This window comes from Xenopus laevis, chromosome 7S (genome assembly GCF_017654675.1).
Source record: "Xenopus laevis strain J_2021 chromosome 7S, Xenopus_laevis_v10.1, whole genome shotgun sequence".
Taxonomy (NCBI): Eukaryota; Metazoa; Chordata; class Amphibia; order Anura; family Pipidae; genus Xenopus; species Xenopus laevis.
The window spans coordinates 31,641,193-31,665,343 of record NC_054384.1 but is presented as its reverse complement, the minus strand read 5'-3'; the positions used below and the strand labels follow the sequence as shown (position 1 = coordinate 31,665,343).

The 24,151-nt window shown below is 38.8% G+C and overlaps 1 protein-coding gene across 2 annotated transcripts in view; it reads left to right on the top strand.

Annotated features, from left to right (window-relative positions):
* Positions 1–24,151, top strand: part of LOC108697941 (protein FAM135A-like) — a 34,956-nt gene that overhangs the window by 1,335 nt on the left and 9,470 nt on the right. The window contains exons 2-5 of one of the 2 annotated variants that reach the window (XR_005962946.1): positions 21,798–21,914; positions 22,959–23,038; positions 23,322–23,449; positions 23,541–23,599. Coding sequence is in view for 1 of the 2 variants with exons in the window: in XM_041571095.1 (XP_041427029.1) it covers positions 21,832–21,914; positions 22,959–23,038; positions 23,322–23,449; positions 23,541–23,599 (350 nt within the window). In the remaining variant the exon portion in view is untranslated. Of the gene's footprint in view, positions 1–20,029; positions 21,915–22,958; positions 23,039–23,321; positions 23,450–23,540; positions 23,600–24,151 lie in introns of those variants that run through there. The other variant, XM_041571095.1, reaches the window with a different exon arrangement.

Sequence of the window (24,151 nt, the reverse complement as noted above, 5' to 3'; positions counted from 1 at the left end):
ATGTGTACTTTCTGAAAATATATGGCTTTCTGGGGTCTCTGTACTGTTAGGTGGTCTAATGTCGCATATTACACACACCAGGTGCTTATATTGCAGCAGCCAGCGCGTCAGCCGTGAAAATGTATATACACTATTGTCATTTGGTGGTCTCTGTGCGCCGCATAGTTTGGTATATCTATGCATATTGGGCATCAAAGTGTTCAGTAGACCCCTGGCGTTCATATTTAGGATGTTTTATGCTGAAACGTTACGAAATGTGGGGCATATAATGGGGTAAAATTCAATCTTTCTGACGATTTTCAAAAATTTGATAAAAACCGTTATGTTCAGCATTGCTTTGCAGTTTGGCAGTTTGCAGTAGAAACACACATTTACCCATATTGGATTCGTCAGAATGTGTACTTTCTGAAAATATATGGTTTTCTGGGGTCTCTGTACTGTTAGGGGGGTCTAATGTCGCATAATACACACACCAGGTGCTTATATTGCAGCAGCCAGCGCGTCAGCCGTGAAAATGTATATACACTATTGTCATTTGGGGGTCTCTGTGCGCCACATAGTTTGGTATATCTATGCATATTGGGCATCAAAGTGTTCAGTAGACCCCTGGCGTTCATATTTAGGATGTTTTATGCTGATAAGTTACGAAATGTGGGGCATATAATGGGGTAAAATTCAAGCTTTGTGACGATTTTCAGAAATTTGATAAAAACGGTTACGTTCAGCATTGATTTGCAGTCTGGCAGTTTGCAGTAGAAACACTTATTTAACCATATTGGATTCGTCAGAATGTGTACTTTCTGAAAATATATGGTTTTCTGGGGTCTCTGTACTTTTAGGGGGGTCTAATGTCGCATAATTCACACACCAGGTGCTTATATTGCAGCAGCCAGCGCGTCAGCCGTGAAAATGTATATACACTATTGTCATTTGGGGGTCTCTGTGCGCCACATAGTTTAGTATATCTATGCATATTGGGCATCAAAGTGTTCAGTAGACCCCTGGCGTTCATATTTAGGATGTTTTATGCTGATACGTTACGAAATGTGTGGCATATAATGGAGTAAAATTCAAGCTTTCTGACAATTTTCAGAAATTTGATAAAAACCGTTATGTTCAGCATTGCTTTGCAGTTTGGCAGTTTGCAGTAGAAACACTTATTTACCCATATTGGATTCGTCAGAATGTGTACTTTCTGAAAATATATGGTTTTCTGGGGTCTCTGTACTGTTAGGGGGGTCTAATGTTGCATAATACACACACCAGGTGCTTATATTGCAGCTGCCAGTGCGTCAGCCGTGAAAATGTATATACACTATTGTCATTTGGGGGTCTCTGTGCGCCACATAATTTGGTATATCTATGCATACTGGGCATCAAAGTGTTCAGTAGACCCCTGGCGTTCATATTTAGGATGTTTTATGCTGATAAGTTACGAAATGTGGGGCATATAATGGGGTAAAATTCAAGCTTTGTGACGATTTTCAGAAATTTGATAAAAACCGTTACGTTCAGCATTGCTTTGCAGTTTGGCAGTTTGCAGTAGGAACACATATTTACCCATATTGGATTCGTCAGAATGTGTACTTTCTGAAAATATATGGTTTTCTGGGGTCTCTGTACTGTTAGGGGGGTCTAATGTCGCATATTACACACACCAGGTGCTCATATTGCAGCAGCCAGCGCGCGTCAGCCGTGAAAATGTATATACACTATTGTCATTTGGGGGTCTCTGTGCGCCACATAGTTTGGTATATCTATGCATATTGGGCATCAAAGTGTTTAGTAGACCCCTGGCGTTCATATTTAGGATGTTTTATGCTGATAAGTTACGAAATGTGGGGCATATAATGGGGTAAAATTCAAGCTTTGTGACGATTTTCAGAAATTTGATAAAAACCGTTACGTTCAGCATTGCTTTGCAGTTTGGCAGTTTGCAGTAGGAACACATATTTACCCATATTGGATTCGTCAGAATGTGTACTTTCTGAAAATATATGGTTTTCTGGGGTCTCTGTACTGTTAGGGGGGTCTAATGTCGCATATTACACACACCAGGTGCTCATATTGCAGCAGCCAGCGCGCGTCAGCCGTGAAAATGTATATACACTATTGTCATTTGGGGGTCTCTGTGCGCCACATAGTTTAGTATATCTATGCATATTGGGCATCAAAGTGTTCAGTAGACCCCTGGCGTTCATATTTAGGATGTTTTATGCTGATACGTTACGAAATGTGTGGCATATAATGGAGTAAAATTCAAGCTTTCTGACAATTTTCAGAAATTTGATAAAAACCGTTATGTTCAGCATTGCTTTGCAGTTTGGCAGTTTGCAGTAGAAACACTTATTTACCCATATTGGATTCGTCAGAATGTGTACTTTCTGAAAATATATGGTTTTCTGGGGTCTCTGTACTGTTAGGTGGTCTAATGTCGCATAATACACACACCGAGTGGTTATATTGCAGCAGCCAGCGCGTCAGCCGTGAAAATGTCTATACATATTGTCATTTGGGGGTCTCTGTGCGCCACATAGTTTGGTATATCTATGCATATTGGGCATCAAACTGTTTAGTAGACCCCTATGTTTATATTTAGGATGCTTTATGCTGGTAATGATACATGGACAATACGATGCTGGAAAGTTGAAGCTTTGAGGCAATTTCCAGATATTTCACCAAAATCGCCAAATTTGGCAAAGCCTTGCGACTCAGTAGTTTGGAGCAGAAAGGCATGGGTACCCATTTTAGATTCCGTAGAATGTGTACTTTCCAAAAATATATGGGTTTGGGGGGTAAACATATATTTCTGTGTTTTTACCCCGCAAAAATGCAGTCAATGTGTTGATTTTTCATTAGCTGAAGTTACCCACGGGACTGTTTGTATGCGCTAACTTCATTTTGGGGCCTCTAAATGCCAGATACTTTGGTAAACTTATGAACAATGGCCACCAAAATGTTCAGAGGAACCCTGGCAATCATATTTAGGGTGCTTTTTCTTAGTAAGTAATGACACATGGGTGATATGGTGCTGGGAAGTTGAAGCTTTGAGGCAATTTTCAGATATTTCACCAAAACCGACAACTTTGGGAAAGCCTTGCGACTCAGTAGTTTGGAGCAGAAAGGCATGGGTACCCATTTTAGATTCAGTAGAATGTGTACTTTCCAAAAATATATGGGTTTGGGGGGTAAACATATATTTCTGTGTTTTTACCCCACAAAAATGCAGTCAATGTGTTGATTTTTCATTAGATGAAGTTACCCACGGGACTGTTTGTATGCGCTAACTTCATTTTGGGGCCTCTAAATGCCAGACACTTTGGTAAACTTATAAACAATGGCCACCAAAATGTTCAGAGGAACCCTGGCAATCATATTTAGGGTGCTTTTTCTTAGTACGTAATGACACATGGGTGATATGGTGCTGGGAAGTTGAAGCTTTGAGGCAATTTTCAGATATTTCACCAAAACCGACAACTTTGGGAAAGCCTTGCGACTCAGTAGTTTGGAGCAGAAAGGCATGGGTACCCATTTTAGATTCAGTAGAATGTGTACTTTCCAAAAATATATGGGTTTGGGGGGTAAACATATATTTCTGTGTTTTTACCCCACAAAAATGCAGTCAATGTGTTGATTTTTCATTAGATGAAGTTACCCACGGGACTGTTTGTATGCGCTAACTTCATTTTGGGGCCTCTAAATGCCAGACACTTTGGTAAACTTATAAACAATGGCCACCAAAATGTTCAGAGGAACCCTGGCAATCATATTTAGGGTGCTTTTTCTTAGTACGTAATGACACATGGGTGATATGGTGCTGGGAAGTTGAAGCTTTGAGGCAATTTTCAGATATTTCACCAAAACCGACAACTTTGGGAAAGCCTTGCGACTCAGTAGTTTGGAGCAGAAAGGCATGGGTACCCATTTTAGATTCAGTAGAATGTGTACTTTCCAAAAATATATGGGTTTGGGGGGTAAACATATATTTCTGTGTTTTTACCCCACAAAAATGCAGTCAATGTGTTGATTTTTCATTAGATGAAGTTACCCACAGGACTATTTGTATGCGCTAACTTCATTTTGAGGCCTCTAAATGCCAGATACTTTGGTAAACCTATGAACAATGGCCACCAAATTGTTTGGAGGAACCCTGGCAATCATATTTAGGGTGCTTTTTTTTGGTGCGTAACGATACATGGGTGATATGGTGCTGGGAAGTTGAAGCTTTGAGGCAATTTTCAGATATTTCACCAAAACCGACAATTTTGGGAAAGCCTTGCGACTCAGTAGTTTGGAGCAGAAAGGCATGGGTACCCATTTTAGATTCGGTAGAATGTGTACTTTCCAAAAATATATGGGTTTTGGGGGGTAAACATATATTTCTGTGTTTTTACCCCACAAAAATGCAGTCAATGTGTTGATCTTTCATTAGCTGAAGTTACCCACGGGACTGTTTGTATGCGCTAACTTCATTTTGGGGCCTCTAAATGCCAGATACTTTGGTAAACTTATGAACAATGACCACCAAAATGTTCAGAGGAACCCTGGCAATCATATTTAGGGTGCTTTTTCTTAGTACGTAATGATACATGGGCGATATGGTGCTGGGAAGTTGAAGGTTTGAGGCAATTTTCAGATATTTCACCAAAACCGACAATTTTGGGAAAGCCTTGCGACTCAGTAGTTTGGAGCAGAAAGGCATGGGTACCCATTTTAGATTCAGTAGAATGTGTTCTTTCCAAAAATATATGGGTTTGGGGGGTAAACATATATTTCTGTGTTTTTACCCCACAAAAAATGCAGTCAATGTGTTGATTTCTCAGTAGCTGAAGTAAAGTCCTGATCAATTTGGATGTGCTAACTTCATATTGGTGTCTCTAAATGCCAGATACTTTGGTAAACCTATGCATAATGGGTATCAAACTGTTCAGTGGACCCCTGGCAATCATATTTCAGGTGCTTTTTCTTGGTACCTAATATAGTTTGGGATATGCGGAGCAGCAAAATAAAACCTTTGAAATGATTTTTCAGAATTTTGAATTTTTTTTTGAAAAACCGCTATTTTCAGACAAGCTTTTATGTTTGGTAGTTGGGAGTAGAGAGACATAGTTACCCATTTTGTAATCGGCAGAATGTGTACTTTTCAAAAATGTATGGTTTTCTGGGGTAAACCTACGGTTTCAGGATTTTTTGCCTTGGAATCTAAAGCATGCCGTTTTCTGCCTTAGTGCTTTCAAAATTCGGTAATATACTGCCGGGAGTTTTTGCTGTACAGAAATCCTAAATCTCCCTAAAACTATACATATCTGGTATTGGCACGTTCGAGAGACATAAGGCTTTCCAAATCAGTTGGATTTTCATCCCTAAAATGAAATATTTTTCTGGTATAAATTGATATACGATGAAAAATGGTAATTTTTCATTTTTTTTTGGTATTTAGCACTATAAATTTTTTTGCACAGGTGGAAATACATGAAAACTCAGGCAGATTTAGAAAGCTCAGTTTCTACCGAAAAAAACAATGTATAGTTTTCCTAGGTAAACTATAGGTTTCCCCTCAGAAAATGCCCCTAAAGTGAGAGAGCACAAAATGTTTCAAAAACGGCTGGCATTTCGCGTAACCAAAATGTGAAATTCTGCTGGCACTTAAAGGGTTAAATAACAAAATCAAGATGGCAATTTCTTACAAATGACTTTAATTTTTTGGTGTTACTGTTCCTATAAGGGCAGCGGCCGACAGGGAGATTTGTTGCCCAAGATAAAAATGCACAACTGTGGGCAACAAATCTCCCGAAAATGCCTCTTCATTGAAAATAACAAATTGCCAGCAGTAAAACCAAAACACTGCTTCATTCTTCCAAAGTCACCCAAGTTGCCTTGGGAGGAAACTTTGGGAGAATTCCAGGATATGTAGGTTTTGGCGATTTCAGTTATTTTCAATGGAGAGGCATTTTAGGGAGATTTGTCACCCACAGTCCTGCATAAATAAACAAATCTCCCTGTTGGCCACTACCCTTCAAGGCAGCTGTTAAAATTTATACAATATTTGCTAATGTTCAGCAGATGCGGCTGAGGAATGTATCAACTAAGGGGCAGATTAATGAAAGGTTGAATTTCGAAGTTATGTAATTTTTTTCTTACTCTAATAAATTCGAATGCAACTCGAATGGGAGGTTATTTATGAAAAAACTCGAACATCTAATATTCGATCGAATACAAACAACCCGAAAATTCAAATCGAGCTATCCTCCAAAAAAAAAGTTGAATGTCAGGAAGGCAATTAACATATTCAAATGCCTCAATGGACCTCTGCCATTGACTTGTCAATGAACCCAGCATTTATTAGGTGGCGAATATTTGAATTACAACTGTTTCCAGGGTTGAGGTGTGATAACTGTCACATTCAAATTTAAATTAGAGTTGGTAAATAAAAATGTGAATTTGTGTGTTTTGACCAAAAAAATTTGAATTCAAGGTTACCATTCTAATCTTTATAAATGTGCCCTAAATGTAGTAAATTATAACAGTTAAGATTTAGCACATGGATTACTGAGCTGCCAGACTGAAACACCAGAGAGACAGGAACATTGGAAAAAGGGTAAAAAAATTTAAATGGAAAGCAATTGAAAAGGTGATGCTCTTCCTGCTTCATCTTCTTTCTTCTCATGGCTGCAAATGTGCAGTAGAGTGAAAAGCCAAACTTTAAAGAAAAAGCTGGTTATTTCATTCTACTGTGCATGCTTCTGCCCTGGGGAACCCTGGGTTGGTGCAGTTTTCTACTGGTAAGGGTGTCAGGTAAGTAAATACAATTACTTGGGGGTGCCTAACTTTTGGTACCACCAAGTTAAAAAGACTTTCCTTCTCCTTTAAAAGGGTGGTTCATCTTTAAGTTAACTTTCAATGTGTTATAGAATGTGAATTATAAACAACTTTTCAGTTAGCTGTTGTTATTTCTTCTTTTATCGTTTCTGAATGATTTTATTCTTCTGACTCCTGCCAGCTTTCAAATGGGGGTCACTGACCCCATTTAAAATCATATTCTCTATGAGGCTACACATTTATTGTTATTGCTACTTTTTTTTTTTACTCATCTTTCATTTCAGGGTCTCTCCTATTCATATTCCAGTCTATCATTGCAAGGTTGCTAGGGTAATTTGGAGACTGGAGGGCTGCTGAATTAAAAGATAAATTTAAAAAAAAAACATTAAATAATTAAAAATGAAAACCAATTGCAAATTACACAAGAATATCACTCTCTAAATTATTGTTCATTGGAAGGTGAACAACCTTTAAGGTAGAGTAAATAGTGCTGAAGACTGCAAGCTTGCCCACTGGGTTTTTTCCTGGTGTCATAGTGGGACAGTCCGAGCCTGAAGTTATTAATGTGTAGGTGAATATATTATTTTACTTATTCTTTTTGCCCCTAGCTTGAATCATTAGCATTACAATTTTTTTCTGGTTTGTGAAGTTCGTAAAACATTACAAATTCTCTCATCATTGCTTGTCATGAGCCTGTGGAAACAAGGGAGCCCAAGAAAGTTGGGAATGTTGGGAGAGTGGACAGGGAGCAGAGTTAATAAGACATAATTGGAGAGTGAGCAGGGCAGATCATGGGCCTGACCATGCGTGTGGGATACATTTTTAATTTAATAGGGCCAAATTTTACTTGTTGCCAGGGCACACCACCCAGGGGCCCAGGTAACTAAAGGGCTAATAATTGGGGCCCAAGTAACTAGAGGGCTAATAATTGGGGCCCAGGTAACTAAAGGGCTAATAATTGGGGCCAAGTAACTAGAGGGCTAATAATTGGGGCCCAGGTAACTAGAAGGCTAATAATTTGGGCCCAGGTAACTAAAGGGCTAATAATTGGGGCCAAGTAACTAGAGGGCTTATAATTTGGGGCCCGCCTATTTACTTGTAATGTCCCTGCTTTGCTACAAATGCAGTTCTATGTGCTGTTGTCAGTATCCAAGTCTTAAATATGTTCTTCAACAATATTCTGCAGACATCCAGGGTGGTTAATTCATTTATAGTCTCTAAATTATTGTTAAAATTAGGAATGCTCTTCTAAAGAGGTGCTGAAAAGTTCCACATGATACACATTAGTAGATCTGTAGGTATAGACAGGGCCACCATCAGGGGGGGGAGAGTTGTAGGGGGCCCCGAGAGTAAGGAGGGCCCGCTCACGCCGCACTTTCTTGATTAGCCGGGCCCCCTGCTTTCTGAGAGCTGCTGACTTCGGGAAGGCAGGGCTGTAGCACAAGGGGAGGTATCTTCTGTCCATTACTTCCCCTTATTGGTCATTGAGTTTAAATCCCAAGTGAGCTGCTCAGGGATTGGATAGCTGAGGTTTGAACTTCTCCTCCAGCTCATCCAATCACCATGCAGCTTTACCAGGACTTGAAATTCTGTGACCAATAAGGGAAGAAAATGCTGTCACTGGAAGAAGATGCAGCCACCTGTGCTCCCCCTCCTCCCTTTCTGTAGTTGGCAGCTCACTGACAGCAGGTGGGCCACACTAATGAAGTAAGTGTTACATGGCAGGGCCCCCTAAAGGTAACCTTTGAGATCCCTGTTGTGTGGTGGGGCCCTGGGCACCAAATTTTTTTCAAACTTCTGGGGGGCAAGTTTTTTTACATGGGCATTTAACGGGGGCCCTGGCCACCAATTTTCTTATAATGGATCATTGCTGCTATTGACAAGCTAAAAAAGTTAGCCTCGTGCAAAAAGTTCAGTATATAAAATATGCCATTTTTAGCCACATTAATTTTTAGGGTTTAGTTCTCCTTTAGTGCCCATGGCCCCCACAGTACATTTATTAGTGTCACTCCTAATACAGCTTTGTGCTTAGACTCAGCACTGAGTTTTCTGGCAGAGGGAAAGGAAATGTTTTGCTCATAGATTTCATTGCTTAACACAGTAGTTAATACACGAAATGTCCTGTCGATTAATTGTCTTCATTTGTTTCTCTTTTTCTTAGTGTTTGGTGCTGGACTACAACTCCATCTTCCAACGTATAACCCAGGGTAACACCACGCTGAGAGTTATTGTGCTGTAAGATCAGTATTATCTCCTGACATTTTATCCTCATAGTTAAAAGACCTGGAGTGTTTAACCCTATAGAGCACACAGAACTAGCGACCACCTGTGTTTCACCCCTTTTATTAATAATGAAAACATTTAAAAAATGTTTTGTCGGAGACACAGCATGCAGCACTCACATCCAACAGTTGTGCCGTGTCTGATGGAACATTTTACATGTAGTTTATGCATCAGATTTTTCTATCAGTCCCATTATATTGTGACCCAAGTGACACCATCTGACTTGTTGGAAACGAGTTTTGTTGTTCCGACACCTTCCGACAAAAGCGTTCGTGGAGTTCAGACCATAATCTGGGACTACTAATGTACATTTAACAATAGTTGCAGTTGGTCATCTGGATCATTGCAATGTGCAGATACATTAGTGGGAGAGATGTAATAAATCTGTTGGCTGCACTTTATAATCAGCACAGCTGTATTCTTATTTCACAACAATGTGGAGGCTGCTATTTTGCCTCCACATTTATTCACGAAGTTCATTGGACTTGGCTTTGATACCACTTGATCACCACTTGAATCTACCAAGCGCCAAGTCCCCAGTGATTTGGAAAGTGAAGAGCTCACAAGTCCCACAAGGTGGGGTAGAGGGACAACAAGGTGAATGCAGAGAGGATTAGTTAATTTAGCATCTACTCCTGGTGAAAATAAAAGCTGAATGCTATAACTGACTAGAACAAAAGAGGAATGAGTTAGGAAGACAGATCACCATTTTGGTCTGTAAATACTAATATTATGTTATTATTGCTATAGATAAAAAAAAATATTGCCTATTTAGGTCTTTTAGTGCTGAGCATTATCACCCAATTTCCATATTACCTCTGATTTTGAGAGGATTTATGTTTTTTTCAGACAACTTACCGATATATTCTTGGTCTTCAACATCTTACTCTTAAGGTGGCCATACACGGGCCGATAAAAGCTGCCATCAGACCATGTCGGCAGCTTATTGGCCCGTGTATGGGGCCCCTCGACGGGCTTCCCCGATCGAGATATCTCAATCGGATGGGACGATAAATCCAGTCGGATCGCGGCCGCATCTATTGGTTGATGCGGTCCTGCGATTCGACCGCCCATTACTATTCGTTAGGATCTGATTGTTGGGCCCTAGGGCCCAAGATCGGATCAGCCCGATATTGCCCACCTCAAGGTGGGCATATCGGGGAGAGAACCGCTCGTTTGGGACATCGCCAAACGAGCAGATCTCTCTGTGTATGGCCACCTTTACACTCATTTCTTGTGCCGTTGGTTGCCATTATTCAGGCACAGGAATAATCTATTCAGTGACCCCCCACCCAGATCTGAGTTATATGGTGATTAGATGGTATGTTTGACACTGAATAAAGCTGGCCATAGACACACAGATATAGTCGCATGGAACTTTATTTTGTATTTCTGGACCATTTGTGGACTTAGAATAATCATCCCAAAAATGTTCATACCATGGAGATTAGTCGTTTATTCGATTACAACAGGTTACAACATTTTCGTCAGATAACGATAATATCTTTGCATGTATTAATTAACGAATTCCATGGATGACAGTCACTGCTATTTCCAGGACATAGTTACAAATCGAGCTGAAAAACCAAGTCCATCAAGTCCAACCCCTCCAAATGAAAACCCAGCATCCATACACACATCCCTCCATAATTTCACATAAATTATATATACCCATTTCTATTCTAATTAATATATAGATCAACCTCATTTTCTGCTTGATAATTTGTGACGACCCCTAAGCTTAGCTTCTCAACAGCTGCTCAGAGCCCACTGAGCATGTGAGTGTCACAGACACTTTCCAAGATGGTGACCCTTTGTGACAAGTTTGAAGTCCTGGATCATTGCTGCTATTGATTAAGCTGAACCTTTAGGCTGGTACAATAAGTTCAGTATAAAACATGAAATTTTTAACCACATTAATTTTTAGGGTTTATTTCTCCTTTAAAGTCATGGTTCTTCCCTGCTCAGCAAAAAAGAAAAACTTACACTCGCACACCCTGGCCGTCCAAAATCAAACGAATCCGAGGTGCTCGATGACATTGGGCAACCTCAAAAAACAGCGTAGACACAGAACACACCGGCACAGCATGGGTATTACTAGCAGGTTTCACCTTGCTCGTTTATTGCGGATGCAACGTTTCGGGGTGTAACCCCTCATGCTTGAGAAAAGGGTTACGCCCCGAAACGTTGCATCCGCAATAAACGAGCAAGGTGAAACCTGCTAGTAATACCCATGCTGTGCCGGTGTGTTCTGTGTCTTCCCTGCTCAGGACCTGTTGTTGCCTTGGGCAACAAACCCCCAAAACATCTGTATTTCCACCCTAATTCTTTAAAATTTAATTATTTACCTAAACTTGAGCAATGGAGTATGAGATGAGTATGGAGTATCAACAAGTTCATCGTGTTTATGATATCTTGCAGGGTTTCTTCTCTTTCACCTTGGCTTTCATGTCTTCTAGTTCTTTCAAAAGCCTCTCTTCCTTCACTTTCTGCATTTGTAGCTCCTCCTTTTCCTTTTGCAGACCTGATTGGTAGATGAAATTTAGCACCTATTTCTTCCTTTTCTCTCTGTTTTGCACCGGATCCACCATCCTTACAATCGAAACTTAATATCTTTGATATCACAGAAAAATGTAAGAACATCCTCATGTCTCTTTCTGGTTTTGATGTGATCTTCTGGGGTGAAATTATCAAGAGCAAAGACTCGCTCCACTCCCATGTCTTCAAACATTTCCTTTATTTCTCTCATATTTCCACCAGTCTTATGGGTTAGAACCACAATAGGAAAGATTTCTGTGGAGATCAAATATCTGTGTTACCCTCTAATTAAAGCATAATTAAATTTGTTATATTTACATACTGCTGGTTCCAATGAATCTCCTGATATTTTTATATTAGGAGACAGTAAAGGTCCCAGGTATTTTGGAGCCAAAGTTTTTGAGTCACATGTAAAAAAGAGGAATGTCTGCTCCAGGTTTAATAAACAACCAACTAACCAGCAGTGAGGATAACTATGAATGTGAAATATTTATTATGTAAATGGTGAACAGTTAACGGGACAATGTCAAAAAAATCCATCAACCTTAAGTAGATCTTTTAATACATCTGTTTGGGATTAATTTTGTATAATTTTTAATCACAGAGATATGTTTTGTGATCTTTAAACACTGTAAACAGTTCTTTCACTGAAAGCAGATATAGGAGGTACAATTGGTTGATGGGTAAAAAAATATTAGATCCAGGGAACACTTATCAGGTGTTGACAATTAAGAATGCTCAGCTGCTGTCTGGATTTCAGATCTTTGCAACCTGGACAGACAATTATGAACCAGTCCTCCTGTTCAAAACAAGACAGGTGGCTACCCTATTCGGGTCAGCTAAAAGGAGCAGCAGCCCAGGCTTATTTTCTTGGTAACCTATTACATGTTATCACACAGTTGGCATGCATTTGATTGGGCACATACTATACATGTCAGGTCTCTAGCAGTTTGAAGCAACTGTTTAATCTCCTGTATTTCCTCTTGTTGATCAAATCCTTTCTTTACACTATAAAGGTGAGATGTGAGAGACAAGATGAGTTATTCTACTTTGCTCAACCTACTGCTTTATTATTTCACTTTCTCTCATGATCATGAAAAAAATATGTTGAGAGGTACATTAGAGGACATTATAGACCAATAGCAGGGGACCTTTTTACCCATAAAGATGATCACCGTACCAGAGGCCACCCCTTCAGACTAGAAGTAAAGAACTTTCATTTGAAGCAGAGTAGGTGGCTCTTCACAGTGAGGACAGTGAGGTTGGGGAATGCATTGCTGGGTGATGTTGTGATGCTGATTCAGTTAATGACTATAAGAGTGGCTTGGATGATTTCTTGGACAGACATAATATCAAAGGCTATTGTGATACTAAACTCTATAGTAAGTGTATGAGTATATATCATTTATGGAGGGGTGTGTGTATGGATGCAGTGTTTTCAGTTGGAGGGGTTGAACTTGACGGACTCTGGTCTTTTTTCAGCCTGTTTTGACTATGTAACTAAGATTCATTACAGGAATATTAGATCTACATATAATTACTGCTTTGTGTGTATTCAGCATTTTTGAATGATTCACGGGTCAAAGTCTGGTAATGGTGAGCAACAGCAGATAAGGCACAAATAATCTCCAGTTCACTTTGAGAAGTCATGTGGTTATTAACCCAGACTTCTAAGTTTCAAGTCTTTCTATTGCGGTTCAACATTTGGGTTGTGCTCCTTTTCCAGACAGGGGAAAACATTACCACAGTGGTATGATTTTATAAATAACCATCATTGTTCGTCAATACCGCCACGGTATCTGAAAAAACAACCTTTTAACAGCCATGAGATGCCTTTGGGTGAGTCAGTAGTTCAACCGATGGTCTGCTGGTGGTGGGAGACCAAAAGTTGTCATTTCACAGCAGCTGATTTGCCTCAAGCTGCCTATACTGGCCCAGTGTCTCAAGGATTTATGAAATATATGCAGTTCACAAAGCATTTTCCTTAGCAAGGAGCTTTAGTCTGCTTATGATCCTTATGTACATATACCCACATCTGATTATCCATTGGAGGTGAAGTTGACAAGAGGACAGCCATAAGAATATACGGAAGGAGATGACACTATTAGGAAGGGCCTCTTCAGTGTAAAAATATTTAAAAGAGGCTGCGATGACAATTTAAATCAAGCTCGGTGTCAACAACAGAATGGCCTAAATGAATTAGATTTGTTAACTAATCCGTAGTAATTGATCTAGGAGGCAAATCTCTTTCCTTCTTATTAGACTACACTGCCAGCTGTCCAGTTGGTTTACCTGCCTGTGGGTGAGACCTTTGCAATGATTTAAATGAATCGATTTCAGCTTTACTCTCTAATTTAAAATGTACAGACTGACCGAGCATGATGTAGGTGTACACAAAAATAGGGAAGATGAAGTCAGATGATTTTATTAATTTCTCAGCCTTCTGTCTGCGAGCACAAAATCTTTGCTGCAGTCCACTCCATTATCCAGGGGCAACAGATTTGCTACAGAAAAATATTCAGAAATAAAAATTAGCATAACTTTGGTCCTCAGATATTTTATTGATAACCATCCCTGGAAGGCCAGATTGCTTTGATCTGCCTTTTTAGGAACACGGGTGAGTAAAAGTGGGAGGGAGCCCTGGCACCGATTACGTTTTGATACCCTAAAACTTTTGCTACGGTGTGAATTGTTATGAAACATGGTGTCAAGAAAAGGGGCAATAACTATGATAAAGTGTAATTGTAATGAGATGGTGTCTATGAGAAGAAAGGGAATTGTAACTGTTGGAGACATTTATGTTTGCCACAGTTGGTATTACTGATAGGTGGCAACTTGCTTAATAATGATTACTTCAACATTCCTTCCTTAAGCAAAATAACAGGTCCACATGAAAAAGATCTGAATGTGGCCTGATAGGAACATGGACTTGAAATCATTTTCTAGCTCAATCCTCAAAGCTCTTATTTCCTTTATTTCAACCTAAACCTCATTGTAAAAATTCATAACTCTACATTGCAACCCACAGGTCTGTGTCCTGAGCAGGTTATTCATTTACATTAAGGACAAATGACTTACCGAGCTGGGCCTGTATTTCTGCTGTTTCATAATTGCTCATCGTTGAGCAGTCAGGGTTTCAGTCAACGGAAACGTTTTTCTGGCAACAGTGTCCCCACCTTCTGATTTTTTGGAGTTTGCATAGTTCTGGTACTCCCCATCTTCCAAGACGTACTTACAGGTGTTAATGAAGGAAGACTTGCCATGTCCCAAAAACCCAAAGAGCTGGAGGAGGACTCGGTCGTAGCCTTGATTGCCCGTGGGACAGTCGCTGAATTTTTTTATATATTCAGTCAGCTGGTTGACAACAACAGTCCTTTAGCAGCGTAGATGATCCAAATAGCTCCCTGTCTTATTGTCTGCCTTTTCCCAGCAGTCCTGTCACTTAACTGAGCTTAGGGACTGGCTTATGATATTCAGTATACTTAGAATAAAAATTGCCAAAATTCATAATAAAATTCCTCGTTACTTAGAGATATGGGCAGCTTGGGAAATGGTAGTCTCTGAACAGTGATCTTGGGCATTTTTGCTTCTACAAACAGTAGCCTTGAAGTCTGGTTGTTCTCCACCATACCTTTATTTTTTTTTCTTTTTGGATTGTTCATTACTTAAGATAACAATGTAACTACAATGCTATGTTGTTTTTTGTTTTGTTTTTTCTAATATGTAATTTTTGCAGACCAGGATACTTGGCACTTGTTCTGGTATTGGGTGCCGGTCATGACAGCCTGAATCATTACAGTTATAGAGATTGTCATTTGGCTGGTGCATTAAATTCAGTATAGGGTTTAGGGATTAGACCTATATATATATATATATATATATATATATAACCATAAAAGCCGTGGTGACTTTTAAAGGGTAACTGCACTAAAGGTATATTTGGGAATATATGATAGTGTCGAACTACAACGTCACAAGTATATATTACACTAAAAAATGTCCATTTTTCCATTTTTCTTTCTCCCCCTGAGCTTCATTAAGCACTGACCTTTTAAACTTTGGATGTTTATCCTCTTCTTTCCCTACCTTCCCACCGGCTATAATGAAAAATCGTCAGCGGGATGGCACTCGTAGTGCTTTGTTTTCCAAAGTTGCCTCACGAGGAAACTTCAAGTGAAATCGGAAAAACTAAGCACCACCAGTGCCTTCCTGCAGGCGATTTTTTATTATAGCCGGTGGGAAGGTAGGGGAAGGCAGTTTGGGGAGATTGTCATCCAAAAAGGAGGAGATTTGTGCCCAGGCGATTAATCTCCCTGAATCTGCCTGTTTGCCCGTACCCTAACCCTCTCTGTATAAATGTGCACCATCTCCAGATGTATTTTTCTTCTTTAAGCTTATCAGGAATGTTGTCAGCACACAGTTCAACCCATAGTACAACCCTGTGTAACTCACACACCCTTTAGCTAGCCTTAACCTTTATTATTCATTTATTGCCCTTAACAGTAACTAAGGATGCACCAAATCCAGGATTCGGTTTGGTTCGTTTGTACATGGCCGAACCAAATCCAAATTTGCATACATAAATTAGGTGTGGGAAGGGAAATCACGTGACTTTTTTTTTTGCATATGCAAATTAGGATTCAGTATGCAGCCGAATCTTTCACGAAGGATTCAGATGAATCCCCTGAAGGGGATTCGGTGCATCCCCAACAGTAATAACACTAAAGCCGTCCAAGCGACAGATTCACTAACCAGCGAAAAGTCGCTAGCGACCACTTCGCATCCATCGCTACACTTCGCTAGGCAAAAATCCGCTCAGACACCTCTAATTCACTAAAATGCAGAGTTTTGTCGTGGGCACCGACCGCTGGCGACTTTTCGCTAGCATTACTTCGTCATTGCAAGCAATTCAAAGCGAATATGCGATAGCGTTCATTTCGCAACTTCGCTAGTGGTCTTGTGCTCAGGTTAATTTGCATACTGTGGGAAATTTAAAGTTGAATGGACATCTTTATGTTATATGTTGCAGCAAATACATTATATTTCCACTGTTAATTACACATGTCCAGGGAACCTTAATAAAGACAATAGAGTTGTTATAATAAGGGATGCACTGAATCCACTATTTTGGATTCGGCCGAACCCCCGAATGCTTCTCGAAAGATTCGGCTGAATACCGAACCAAATCCTAATTTTCATATGCAAATTAGGGGTGGGAAGGGGAAAATATTTTTTACTTCCTTGTTTTGTGACAAAAAGTCACCTTATTTCCCTCCCTTAATTTGCATACGCAAATTAGGATTCGGTTCAGCGGGGCAGAAGGATTAGTCCGAATTCGAATGCTGAAAAAGATCTATGCACTCCAGTGCACTTCGCCTGGTCTGAGCTGGTGAAGGCAAGTCTTGTGAAAGAGGTAACGTTTAGTAAAATCTGCATTTCATTGAATTTGCAGAGTAACGTCCATTCGCCAGAGCAAATTGTCGCCTGGCGAATGGCCGTTAGCACCTATTTCTTTCACTAGTGCCCATTTGTAAATTGACGATGTCCCTGCTGCCGGTAACGCTGGCAAATTGTCACCAGTTTTTGCCACTCCGTCCTATAGTAAATCTGCCCCCACGTCTCTTCCATTTTTTGTGTTTCACGTGTGCGTGTATTTACTCCACACAAATAACTTTTCTACAATTAAAATGTACTAGACATTGAGGAGCCTAAACTGAATCACCTGGACAACACACACCTGCTCTTTCTGAAGGGCAAAGTATTTAGCAGATGCATCAAATACATAAGAGACACTTTAGGGTTTTCTCCATGACACTTATACTGTATGTTGACCTACAACTCAGTCTCACTACAGGCCACATTTCATCAACAAATTGCTGTTACGTGTGATATTATTCAGGTTTCAAACATCCACAACGGGTAGTCGGTGCTTATTTAGCCACAGGAATATGTATTTACACTTTCTTTCAGTGTAATGTTGATTTTTTTTTCCCTCAAACTATAGCAGCACAAGGCAGTTGTAGTGGCAGAGAATGAATGGTAACAATTTCCCGAAAGAAGTGTAGCGCGAGCAAAAACAAACCCCGAACAATAACACCGCCCAGTAGCAAAAGCAACATAAATAACGAGGCCCTCCTGCAGCAACTTAATGAGGTTCCCCTTTATTATGACTCTAGCACTCATTGGCCCCCACACAACCCAGAGTTTAATGTGAGGAAAGGGATGCTGAACAGATTCCACTCATTAGTTTTTGACTAAATTAATGTGTAAAACCCCAAAGTCATTACAGCCCACATCTATATTTAAAAAGCTGCTTGAGAAGTAATTGTTTTCACAAAAAAAGACGCCCTTTTTGTCAATGAGTAAGAATTTTGCTGCTCTGACTCGTCACTGTCTTTCTGTCTGACTATTACTACAAATATATCTGGAGGCAGGGGGGCAGGCTGGAGCGCTAAGGAGATCTTGCCACAACCTCACACAACTGAGTTTCCAGCAAAGTGCGCGTAAATTTGCCGTGCCCGCTCCTTTTATTTTAAACGTCGGCCCTCCCCTATATGCGCCTACGTATCGCGTCGCGTCACAGTCCCGTCCTGCCTGTTGGCACCATTCTGAATGCCCCGCCTCCCTCTAGCCTTCGCCGGGTGTTAAAAAACTGCTCATTTGTTCTTGTGTGACCGGAGGCAGCTGTTAGTAGTTCTCAGAGACAGAATAAATAAAAAGTGAGCCGCACAGTCTTTAGAGCAGCAGAATTTACACTTAACAGCTGGCTGCACGAACCCCACTGCCGTGTTCTGAATAATAAGCACATCCAGACTCCAATAGCTTAATTGTTCCGTGTGGGCGCCACTAACTCTAGGCAGGCTCTACTAGGCCTTGCTATCAGGGCTACAAAACATTCCTGTGGTGATTAGTGACGCCAAATAAATTACTAGTCTCTCCCCTACATTTCTTTCATTACTACAGTATCCCCATCAGCTCTGCTACCTGCAAAATCTACTGGCCAAATGACTACTCATTTATAGGCCGACACCTCATGAACAAACTCCCAATTATCTGCACAGTCAAAGCCATTACTCAATCAATATACATATATTTAAATAAAATAGTGTAGCATTTTCTTCAGCCTCTACTGCCCAAGTGGCTGCTCGTTTATAGTTAGGGTTACCACCTTTTCTGGAAAAAAATACTGGCCTTCCCATATATCTTTTCTCCCTATTAATAACATTGGGATCAACCATCATTTTTACCAGCCAGGCCAGTTAATTACTGGCCAGGTGGCAACACTATCTTTAGCTTCTACTGCTCAAATGGCTGCTCATTTATAGTTAGGGTTGCCACCTTTTCTGGAAAAAAATACCGGCCTTCCTATATATTGATTTTTTCCCCTATTAATAACATTGGGATCAACTATCATTTTTACCGGCAAGGCCAGTAAAATACCGGCCAGATGGCAACACTATCTTCAGCCTCTACTGCCCAAATGGCTGCATGTTTATACTTAGGTTTGGCACCTTTTCTGGAAAAAAATACCTTCCTATATATCTTTTCTTCCTATTAATAACATTGGGATCAGCCATCATTTTTACCAGCCAGGCCAGTAAAATACTGGCCAGGTGGCAACCATATTTATAGTCCGACATCTCATGAATGGATACTCCAAATTATCTGCACAGACAAAGCCATTACTCAATAATATAATATTACATATTTAAAAAAAATGGTGTAGGCTTTTCTTATATTTGTTGTTGGGGCCCCTGAGGGATATGATGAATATGAAGCTTTTCCTTGCTCAAGGCTCTAAGCTTGGCACCAGGTGCATTAAAGTGGTGCTTAACCTTTAAGTTAATTTATATATAATGGCTAATTCAAAGAAACTTTGCAAATAGCCTTCATTTTTTGTAGTTTTTAAATTATTTGTCTTCTTCTGACTATTCAAAAATTCAAAGATATATTTCCAGTCAATTCTCAAAGTTAAAAAATCACTTTTTATTCATCATAAATATTAAAAAAGTAGGCATACAGACCAACCGATACTCCGCCCGGAGTATCGGTTGGTCTGTATGCCTACTTTTTTAATATTTATGATGAATAAAAAGTGATTTTTTAACTTTGAGAATTGACTGGAAATATATCTTTGAATTTTTGAATTGAGTGCCCTTTGGAGTTGGGGGCTATATTCCAGCACTTGGCACTTTTTGACAGGCCTATATAGACTGCAGCAGTTGAGTAGTAAAGTTTTTTTTGGTTCTTCTGACTATTTCCAGCTTTCAAATCTAACACAAATGCTCTGTAAGGCTACAAATGTATAGTTATTGCTACTTTTTATTACTCATCTTTCTATTCAGGCCTCTCCTATTCATATTTCCAGTCTCTTGTTCAACTCAGTGTATGGTTGCTATGAGGATTTTGAACACTAGCAACTGGATTGCTGATTTTGCAGTCTAGAGAGCTACTGAATAAAAATCTAAATAACTCAAAATTATAAGAAATGAAAATACAAATTGTCTCCAGAAAATGGAGTCATAGAAACAGATGCTACAGCTAGTGATGGGCGAATTTCTCCCGTTTCGCTGAAAAATTTGTGTATTTCCCGTGAAAATTGTGAAATGGCAAACAAATCGCGAAAAAATAGTGAAACTCAAAAATTTACGCCCTCTGGCAAGTCAATTGACACCAGCGTTAAAGTCAACTGGCGTTCGAATAGTGTTGATGCACATCGATTTTAATGCAATCAACTTTTCGGATGCGCGGCAAAAAAATTTGAATATCGAAATTGAAAATTTGAATATCGAATTTTATCATGTACTGTCTCTTTAAAAATTAGACTTCGACCATTCGCCATTTAAAACCTGCCAAATTGCTGTTTTAGCCTATGGGGGACCTCCTAGAACATATTTGGGGTCAATTGGTGGACTTTGACGAAATTTTTTTTTTTTAATTGAATTCAATCGAATGCGCTGTTACTTTTCAAATTCGATCGAGAACGGACATATTCTATTGAAAACTGACCTGTTCGGCCCAAAAAAAATATTTAGATATTTTTTAATAAATTTCAGTTGGTCTTTTTTAATTCAAATTTCAACGTTTTTTAAATTCGAAATTCGACCCTTGATAAATCTGCCCCATTCATAAGTCAAGTAAATAAAACACATTAGGGAATCAGTTTTCCTGTAGCTTCACACTGCATTTGTCTTTTCTTCTTGCTTTTTATTAAGCAAGATAAGCTTTGCAGTGTTAATATACATCTTTACACAGTTTATTAAAAGGCACATTTAAATTTGAATCAATAAGACTGTGAATTACATTCAGTCAATACTACAGTTGCCCTACGACACTACCATTGTGATGTCATCAGTAAGTACCATCATGAGGTCATCAGTAAGTAAATGCCATTATGATGTCATCAGTTACTACCATTGTGACATCACAAGCCATCCCATAATAAGTACCATTATGAGGTCATCAGTAAGTAAATGTCATTGTGATGTCATCCAAACTACCATTGTGACATCACAAGCCATCCCATAATAAGTTCCATTATGAGGTCATCAGTAAGTAAATGCTATTGTAGGATTACCATATTAGGAAACAGTTTTCCTGCAACTTCACAACTGAGTTGTATTGTAGGAAAGCTTTTCCAGCAACTACATCAATTTTTATCTTTTTTCTTTCTTTTTATAAACAAGGTAAGTGGGGGAAAAACCTGTAATGTTGATTTTTAACACTTTTGGACATTTTTTAATAATAAGACCGATAAAAAAGTGCATTTTGCAATGTAATAATGTTTATTAGTTACCAGCAGATTTCAATTTAATCAGTAGGGTCTTGTGATGGGTGAATTTGTCCCGTGAAAATCGTGAAACGGGCGAAAAATTTGTGAAATGGGATTGACGCTGGCGGCAATTGACGCACATTAAGTCAATGGCAAGTTCGCAAATTTATCCGCTGACGGTAAAACGCGCAAATTCGTGCCTGGCGAATAAATTCGCCCATCACTAGTAGGGTCATTTATTACACACATGCAACACAAACCAACATGCATTACAACATATTTTCAGGATGTTCCTTTTATTGCTATATTATGAAAAAAAAGTTGTTTCAAGCATTAACGAGTTTCCATTTTTACTCACTTTCCACTTTGTTCTTTTGCATTTTAGTTTATTAATCTGAAACATCAATATAACAAACAGAATGTCAACGGAAAAAGTTCAAGCAACTATTGAATTTTATTTACATCTAGAGCAATTCCAGAATCTGATTCCTCTAGAAAACGTGTAAGTGTGTCTTTAAGGGGTCCTATGTAGTTAAGGTCTGGGTTTTGGTTGAATCCAAATATAAAAATCCTAGGAGTGAGCTGAATATTAGATTTGGTGCATACTTATATATGACAGGTTCTAAGACAGTGTTCTTCAATACTCAGAATGTCCTATAATCAGGGGCATATTTATCAAGGGTTGAATTTCGAAAAAACTTTGAAATTCGAATTCAAAAAGACCAACCAAAGGTAAGTCAAAGATTTTTTTTGGTCAAATAGGTCTGTTTTTGATTGAATAGGTCTGTATTCGGCCAAATTCGAATTGCATGAATCGAAGTAATAGCGCATTCGATCAAATTCGAATTTTTTGGGGAAAAACTTTGATTTTTCAAAGTCCACCAATTGGCTCCAAATAGGTTCTATGAGGTTCCCCATAGGCTAAAACAGCAATATGGCAGGTTTTTGATGGCGAATGGTCGAAGTTGAATTTTTAAAGAGACAGTACATGATAAATTTTGATATTCGAATTTTTGAAATATTTTCAAATTTGAATCAAATTTGGACTATTTCCTAGTCAAAGTACACAAAAAATAGTGCAAAATTCGTTTTTTTTAATTCAAAAATTCAGCTTTGATTAATCTACCCCTAATTGAATTTTGACTATTCCCTAGTCAAATTACACAAAAAAAACCCCTCAAAATTAGAATTTAAAAATTCTAATCTTCAATTTGACCCTTGATAAATCTGCCCCTTAATGTAGGAAGATCCAAATTACAGAAAGATCCATTATCAGGAAAACCCCAGGTCCCGAGCATTCTGGATAACAGGTCCCATATCTGTATATATAATTGTTTTTGGATTGGCATTCCCTTTAAATAAATCATATTTCTATTATATATATGGGCCGCAGCAAAGAGCAGCTTGTCTACCAGTGAAAGGATTACATAGAAGCACCAGGCAAATGAATGTCCCCTTTAAAAGAACATGTTTATGGGGCAGAGGGAGTTTGATTTTAATGTTACATTTTAAATATTGATATTAAAAACTTTGTTTTTGCTTGTAGGTATTATCAAATAAGGACATCATTCGAGATCCTTACGAACCTTCCTCACACAGTTGAAGGAAGAATTTTTCATACTAAAGGTACTTGTTACTTATAACCTCATATGGCGCCGCCTATTTACCTAGTTCTGCATATGGAATGTTCAGGTCCAGTGCAATGGATTCAGGTGCTTCCTATGGAACGCTTTATGTTCCTCATTCCAGGCACTGATTCTGATCAACATTTGGACCCAGTTTTCCTAAACCAATGACTATTCTTGAGTGTTATTTTCATACATTTTACGCTTTCACACTATCCGTTGTTCTTGTTCAATAGTATTCTTGTTTAATCATTTGGCAAATTGTGTGAAATATTCTGTTTCAGATGGTTTGGCTTCAGTAAAGGGCAATGTCTTCTCTACCAGCATATTTGAAATGGTCGATACCACTAGTGCTATTACAATCGACGATGTCGCGATCTACACCATTAATATCCTCCTGGATACAAGTAAAGTAAGTCATTAAAGGTCTTTTAGAACAAATTTGTGTTTGTGTGTTCCATATACTATATCTTATGTTTCTTCTGTTTTCTCAACAATTGCAGATTGAAGAGACTCTGAATGCCCTGGAGAGCAGGATTGTCTTCGACGTATGCTATGCAGGGTAAGTACATAAACGATTGGAATTGAAGACTATATTAAACTATGAGGCAGATTTATCAAGGGTCGAATTATGAAGTAATGGGAGCTTTTTTGAACTCCCATAACTTTGAAATTCATATTAAAAAAGACCAATTGAAATTGATCAAAAATGAGAACAAATTACATTGTTTTATAATTAATTTGATTTGAAAAAATACAACAATCCATAAGTTCAACCCTTCCAAATGCAAAAAACTAAAATGCTAAAAGGGCGCACACCAAGGGGCAGGTTTATCAAGGTTCGAATTGAAAATTCTAATTTTAAAATTCAAATTTCTAGTTTATTTTAGGGAATAGTCCAAATTAGATTCGAGTTATATAAGCCTATGGGGGGCCTCCTACAATCAATTTGAAGTCATTTGGTGGAAGTTTGAAAATCAAATTTTTAAAAAAAAATTCAAACGTTATCAAATTCGATTTGAATTTAAGAAATTAGGTTTTTTAATAAATTTCGGTCTTTTTTCTGAATTTCGAGTTTATGGGAGTTTTTATAAACTCCCATAAACTCTAAATT